Below are 7,361 nucleotides of genomic sequence, written 5' to 3'. Positions count from 1 at the left end.
TTTTTTAAGATTTATTTATTATTATAAATAAGTACGCTGTAGCTGTCTTCAGACACACCAGAAGAGGGCGTCAGATCTCATTACGAGTGGTTATGAGCCACCATGTGGTTGCTGGAATCCAAACTCAGGACCTTCGGAAGAGCAGTCAGTGCTCTTACCCGCTGAGCCATCTCGCCAGCCTAGAAGAGTGAATCTTAATTGAGAAAGATCCCCCATGAGATTGGCCTGTAGGCAGGTCTTTTGAGGTATTGTCTTGATTTCTAATTGATGTAGGATGGTCTAGTTCACTGTGGTCATTGCTACTCCTGGCTAGCCGGTCCTCCTGCCTTGTGTAAGAGAGCAAGTTGAGCAAATCATAAGGAGCAAGCCAGTAAGCAGAATCTATCCATGGCCTCTGCTTCAGTTTGTGCCCCAGCTTTCTTCCTACTTTGGCTTCCTCAATAATGGGCTCAGACAAATAAACCGTTTCCTCCCAAAGGTGCTTTTAGCCATGGCGTCTTTTTTTTCTTTTTTCTTTTTTTTCTTTTTTTTTCTTTTAGATATTTTCTTTATTTACATGCGAATTTCTCCATTCCCAGTTTCCCCTCCAAAAAACAAAAAAAAAACAAACAAAAACAAACCCCTGTTGCCTGGCGTCTTTAACACAGCAATAGAAAGTAACTCAGACACTCACCTAACTCATTTCCAAAGGTGTCGTGATGCCCATTCTTAGAGCTGAGTTACCACACGCATCCGTTTTAAAAGAATGTAGTTTGAGGGACTGGGGGCAGGATATTGGCTTGTTGTTGTCACATAGATGGGGGTTGTTATCACATAGATGGCTGTGGGAAGAAGGGGCAGAGATTCTTGGTGTGTGTCCCTGTGTGGGGACCTGGGTAAGCAGAGGCCTGGCTCCCTGGCGACACCTACTGTTGCTTACTGTTCCATTTCCCTTTTTTTCCCTTTTTTCTATATCTAGTGTTAAGTTGCCTCTGGAAGATGTTAGCACTGTAGGACATTGCTTGACCTGCAGACGAAGGCCTGGAGTTGGGTGACTGAGGTGCATCACCGATCATCTTTGATGTGTGACTTTTAAGGTGTAGGCAAAGGACAAATCTAATAGGGATTTGAGGATCTTGGCTGTGAAGTTTGTTTACTCTGATGCGTTCCTTCTGAGTCCGTGAGGAAATGGTCCTTTCATTCTTTCCTTTTTGTTAGAAAAGGAAAACTGTTAGGGATATGATGGGACTTTTCATTTCCCTTAGAGGGTTGACGTGTTTATGTCCAAAGGAGAAGAAGGTTCCTCACTGGGAAGGGGGAGAAGGCACTCACTAGCCTCGTGGGATCTCCCAGAGAGGAAGGACCTTTGAAGTGACAGTCCAGAGAGGTCTCAGTGTTGGCTCTGGGGCCATCATCTTTAAGTATGATCCCTTCTGGTTTCCTTTTGAAGGTCTTGAAGGAATCATGGAAGACAGAAGCAGCATGTGGAGACTTTAGGAATGTCACCCCTGTCCCCTTTTCTAGAATGACTAGGGCTATCAAAGTTGGCGCATATGGCACCTTGCTGGGAATCCAGCAGCCTGGGAGTGTGGCAGCATCTGTTAAAGCCCCCAGTTCCTTCTGCTGCAGACTGAAGCTGGAGGGGTGTGGCTTCTGGCTAGCTCTTGGAGTGTTTGGTTGCCATTTGTGGGCCAAAGCTGCAAGAAGGTTTGAGCCATTTTTCTCAAGCTTTCTCAAGCTTTAGAGGAATAAATGCCTAATTGTCTAGGCCTTTATTGCTGTAAAGTTTCCTTTAGTGCTGGAGGGTCAGGAGTGTATGCAGGAAGACAGACGTGCTTCATGTCCTGTGGCTAACAGTGAGAGAGCTACTAGACAGATCTGGAGAGTATAAGCATGGCTGCAGTGGCCTGTGCGATACAGGAAGCTGGGACAGAGGGGGAGGAAGTACACCTTGTTCCCTTTCTCAAGGAACCCAGGAGGGACCCCCGTGAGTCCAGGAGTGGTTGAGCGTGGCTGGAACACATTCAGTGGAGGGAGCATAGTAAGCCGAAGGCTGGGGAGGCTGAGAGGGCTGGGTCAGGAAGGCTCTTCCTAAAGCCCCTTAGGGAGCTCAGAGAAGCTCTGGGGTATGGAGTACTCAGGCAGGACGTTTCTTTTAAAGAAACTGCTCTGGCTGACAGCCTGGGAGTGCATGGGAGGCCAAGACGAGACAGGGTAGTGAGCAGAGCTGTGGCGAGGGGCTGGGGCATCAAGGTTGTTGACTTTAGACAGGCCGGGCTTGAGGTGCCGGAGGGCCCTGAGAAGGTATGTGCTGCCTGTTTGGGGATGGCTTCTCAGGGCCGAAGACTTCTTGTGCAGTTTCTATTTAGGTTCCTATCCCAGCCATCCCAAGTCTTCAGTGGCAGCTGTGACAGGGAGGGGCTGGAGGAGGGTCCATCCTGGCTCTCAGAGGTGTGAATACTGCAGCTTCACTGCTCTGGAGCTGGTCTATGATGCCCTGTGGTTATGAAGGGTATTGACTTGGGAAATCTACATACTCCATCTCGGCTTGCTCTCACCCATGAGAACAGTGATAGTTTGGCTAAGAAGTGAGGTGCATATGGCTACTTCATCCAGATAAAGCTTCCTTCCCCCCTGGGTCTCCATTGGATGAGCATTTGATGCTTTGTCAGGTCTGTGCTTGTTGGAGTCACATGTGTTTAAGATAGACTTTTCTGCTCACACGCCTTTCTGTATTTGGACAGGCCTGCATCCCCTGGGCATGATTGTCAGACCTGGTGACTACATATGAAGGTCCCCAGTTCACCAGATAACTTCCAGCCAGGGTGTGGCTCCAGGAGGAAGCTCTGGAAGGTCTTTTAGGAGGATTGGCAAATGATGGTCAGTAGGAAAACCTCCCAGAGCCTTGAGGACATTGGCCTCTGGTCTGCCTGTGCCTCTTTCTCAGTCTCTGTGCCCCAGGGGGAAAGCTTTGTTCAATGCAATTCTGTTTGGGACTGTCTTTATTTACTTTGCTGATGCAAATTTAACATTAGGAACAGAAGAGGCATGTAAGAACCTGAGTCATCTGGCTGGGGTGGCAGGACTGGGCCCAGGTCTCGGCTCTGAAGATAGTATTTCACAAGGCAGGCACCTCCTTTGTTTCTGCTTCCAATGCTTACCTGGTCTTGGTGCCCATTATAGATGTGCTTGCATGTTGAGCTATGGACACATGGCTAGGACGCATTGACCCAAGGCCTGCAGGGCCAAGCCAGGTACAGGGCTGTGCACAAAGGATGCTGGCATAGTTCCTCGATAGTGTCCTCTACAGGTGTGAGTATCTACTCTCTCGCATAGCTTTCCTTGAGGTTGTTGGATCTTTTGTTCCTCTCAGAGAACATTTACTCAGGGACAGTGTCCCGAAACCAGCAGTGTACTGTTGTCAGGGCTGGTAGAGGGTGGGGAGGGTAGTGGGGCTGGCATTCCCCAGGAAGACTCTGATACTTGCCCATGTCATCATGGGGCTGGTATGGTTCTTGTGTGTGAAAGGGTTCCTGGGCTTCTGATGTAAACTGTGATGTAAATGCCTCCTGGCTGAGTGCCTGACTTGGTTGAATTATCGGTCACTGTGGGATTGTGATGACCCTAAGTTTGAAAACCAGAAAGAGAAGAGCCCTGGAAAGCAGCTTCATTCTGGCAGTCATTCGCTCCTCACCTCCTCTGTGCTGTTGGAGGGTGGCAGTCATTCGCTCCTCACCTCCTCTGTGCTGTTGGAGGATGGCAGTCATTGGCTCCTCACCTCCGCTGTGCTGTTGGAGGATGGCAGTCATTCGCTCCTCACCTCCGCTGTGCTGTTGGAGGGTGGAAGCTTTCCTTGCAGAGAGCCGCCTGTGCTGATAAGGCTGCAAACGGTTGGTTCACTTTGTACCGTGAGGGAGGCCCAGCAGAACCCTGCACAGCGAGTAAGTAATGTTTACCCAAGGGGTGGCCATGGACTAGCACAGTCTACATGCTCGTAAAGAGTGGACTGTGCTTGTTTGCAGGAACTGCTGACTTGAGGAAAGCAGAAATCTACAAGGGAACCCAGGCTGCAGTATCTAGGGCAGGACTTGGCACTATTTTGAAATTCATTAGCATTTCATAGATAACTATTCAGGCAGGAAAGAAAGTGTGGCTCATTCTTCTTAATTACTGTATTTACTGTGTATGCCTGTATATGTGTATATGCACCATGTACCTGCCTGGTGCTTGAAGAGATCAGTAGGACTGGAGTTACTGAGCACCCTGTGGGTGCTGGGAACCGAGCCTGGGACTCTGCAGCAACAGCTCCTAACCGCTGAGGCATCTCCAGCCCTCTTTATTCTTTAAGGAAGGATTTTCTTTTGTTTATGCATATGTATCTCTGAGTGGGTGTGTACATGTGTGTGTAGTCAAGCTGGAAAGGATGTCAGATCTCCTGAAGTGTGGGTTACATACAACCACCTGTATACATGGGTGTTGTAAACCAAACTCTTATTAGTGTGTATGTGTATGTCTATGCTGCATGTATGCAGGTAGGTACCCACTGAGAATCAGGATGGTATGGAATTCCTGGAGCTAGGAGGTTGTAAGATGTCTGACACAGGTGCAGGGAACGGAACCTGGGTCCTCTGCAAAAGCAGTAATAGCTCTTTTTTTTTGTCCCGAGACAGGGTTTTGGTTTCTCTGTATAGCCTTGGCTGTCCTGGAGCCCACTCTGTAGACTAGGCTGGCCTTGAACTCAGAACTCTGCTTGCCTCTGCTTCCCAAGTGCTGGGATTAAAGGTGTGGGCCATCACCTCCCGGCGCAGCAATAGCTCTTAACCACTGAGCTATGTCCAGCGCCCAATTTATTTATTTTTGTAAGATAACTTATTTGCCATTTTAAAAGTAGGATGTATGAACTAAAGGGTTTGGAAAATAATTGAAAAAAGATAATTATTACTTGTAGTTCCTAATGCAGAGACCTGACTCATCAGTTCATGTACTTAACATTTTCCTTTTTAATTGTGTTTTGTTTGTTTGTTTGTTTTAGCAGTGGACTTGTATGCAGGAAGCAGGAGTCAGTGCTGGTTTCTGGTGGGCCTCACAGTTGCCTTGTGGTTGTGTACAGGACTCTTACCAATGCAGTGGGCCCCAAATCACTCTCAGCTTTGTTCTTACAGACGTTTAATGTGTGGGAAGAGTAACTCAATGGAAAGTTCTGGCAGAGTTCATGTCAGGCCTAAAGTCAAAGTCTGAACAGTGTGAGAGTCTAGGTGGATGTTCTGAGGAGATTCAGTGTCAGGCAATGAGCAGAGTGAGGTTTTGTCACTACTGTGGCCATGGTCTGCTGGAGCTTTGGGTCCTGTTTTTTGTTTTTTTGTTTTTTTGTTTTTTTTTGGTATGATTTAAAGGTGGTCTAGGGTAAGGCTTGATTTTGGGGATCCCTGGGACATAATGATGGTCTTGGGGCCACTAGTAGGAGTGTGTTTTTGGTACAGATCTTCAAAATGCAGCCACTCTTTCCAAGTTCTCCAGGTCCCTCATGGGAGACCTGAGTACTGTCTAGACTTCAGGGTAGTGGGCAAGATGTGTTGGTGTGTGTTGGGGGTGGTGGCAGCTGTGAGTGAGGAGCTGCTCACAGGCCTGCTTGAGCTCCGACTGCACACTGTCTTAGCAGCACTAGCTGTTTGGTTTGTGGGTTCATTCACCTGTGTTTTGCCATTAAAGCAGAGCTGTGCAGAGCTGAAGCCTAGGGTGTGACGTAGTTTTCTCCAAGCCTACTGGCTTAGACTGGAGGGTGTATGTACACACACACACACACACACACACACACACACACACACACACACACACACACACACACATACACACACACACAGTTCTTCTTTTAAATAAATGTCTCTTTCTGCCATGCCTTGGGACTGGGCAGATTGCTGGAATCTTTGGAGTGACTGGGGCTGTCATGTTCAGATGTCCCCTCATTCTGGTCAGGACCTTTGCCAGTGCTCTTGTGTGCCCTTCCCCATCCATGCATCTCTTGATTAATGTAGTGAAAGATGGAATCAAGGGGCCCCTTTGACTGTCCTCTCTCTTCTGCTTCTGTGAGTCAGGGTCCCTGCTCAGTCCATAGTTTATGCAAGTCCCCAGTCTGAAGTGCCCTTCACATCCCTCTTATGGCTGTCTGGCTTTCTTGTCCCTAGGACTTAAAGTAGACTCCGTGTCCCTTTCTTACCTGGCCTGCCCAGTTTGGCTCCCTGCCTTGGTCATGGTGCTACTCGCAGTGGCTCTCTGGCTCTCCCTGTTTTTTCTTTAGCTTTCAGCATGTTAACAGGACTGATCTTAACCTATAAACATGCTTCAGGGGTAGTTAATGACCAACTAGGCCAGGCCCTGACTGCAGTGTAGGTACTGGGTCTCAGCATCTCTGACCCTGACCTACATTCAGAAACACTTTCTGCTGCAGCAGTAGAGAAAAGGAGGCCCACAGTAAAGGCAGGCAGCAGGCCTCCACGGTGGTATATGGTTGCTTTTTCTTGCCCTGTGTGCCTTGTCTGTTGGTCTCAGTGCTGAACTGCAACATGGAATCCCTGGCTGATCTGTAGGTCAGGGGAGTCCTCTCAGTACCTCAGTCTTTGGGTGGCTGCCTCCTGCTTCACTGAGCAATGCATCAGTGATTTGAAAGAGGCAGGTACCTCATCTATTGGGACCTGGGGAGAGGCTCCACTGTTATAAGTAGACCCCTAGGATGTGCCAGGAACTGCTTATGAAGGGGCCACGTTTGCTTCAGCCTACCCTTGTGGTTCAGAAGGAAGAGCACTAGACTAGGAGTCGGTGCACATGCTAAGTCCTGCCTCTGCCACAGAGCTTTGACTCCTATGCTGGGGTGTTTCAGAGGTGCTCTTGAGGCAAGGTGAGGAAATGCTCAGGTATTGGTAAGTGCACGGTAGTACTTGGTCATTGTCATGGGCCCTGCTCCTCTCCTGCCGCTTCAGTTCTCAATCAAAAGGGAAGATCAGTGGGAAAACCAAGCCTTCTGCTCAGAGTCTGGTGGGGCCTGGTCAGGGTGAGAACATATGATCCTGTGTCAGATTCAGTAGCCCACTCCCTAATTTGGCCTCTTTTCTTCCAGCCCTGAAGGATGGCTACTGTGTTGGGGGATGCCATCATGGTGGCCAAAGGCCTTGCCAAGCTGACCCAGGCAGCTGTGGAAACCCACCTGCAGAACCTGGGCCTTGGTGGGGAGCTCATCTTGGCCGCCAGAGCCCTGCAATCTGCAGCTGTGGAGCAGATCAACATGGTCTTCGGGACTGTGCAGGTGAGAGGCCCCTTCTAGCTGTGGGTGTGGGGTGCTGGTGGGTGTGGGGTGCTGGTGGGTGTGGGGTGCTGGTGGGTGTGGGGTG

At 49.1% G+C, this 7,361-nt stretch overlaps 1 protein-coding gene across 3 annotated transcripts in view; it reads left to right on the top strand.

Moving 5' to 3' along the window:
* The window catches only part of Coq8a (coenzyme Q8A), a 31,547-nt gene that overhangs the window by 7,707 nt on the left and 16,479 nt on the right, over window positions 1-7,361 (top strand). For 2 of the 3 annotated variants that reach the window (XM_031391118.1, XM_031391120.1), the window contains exon 2: window positions 7,091-7,276. In XM_031391118.1, coding sequence (XP_031246978.1) covers window positions 7,100-7,276 — 177 coding nt within the window. In that variant the 5' untranslated portion in view covers window positions 7,091-7,099. Of the gene's footprint in view, window positions 1-3,900; window positions 3,921-7,090; window positions 7,277-7,361 lie in introns of those variants that run through there. The other variant, XM_031391124.1, reaches the window with a different exon arrangement.

The sequence above is a fragment of the Mastomys coucha genome, unplaced genomic scaffold (assembly GCF_008632895.1).
Source record: "Mastomys coucha isolate ucsf_1 unplaced genomic scaffold, UCSF_Mcou_1 pScaffold1, whole genome shotgun sequence".
Lineage (NCBI taxonomy): Eukaryota > Metazoa > Chordata > Mammalia > Rodentia > Muridae > Mastomys > Mastomys coucha.
The sequence above is the reverse complement of the archived record's forward strand: the minus strand, read 5'-3'. Positions and strand labels throughout refer to the sequence as shown.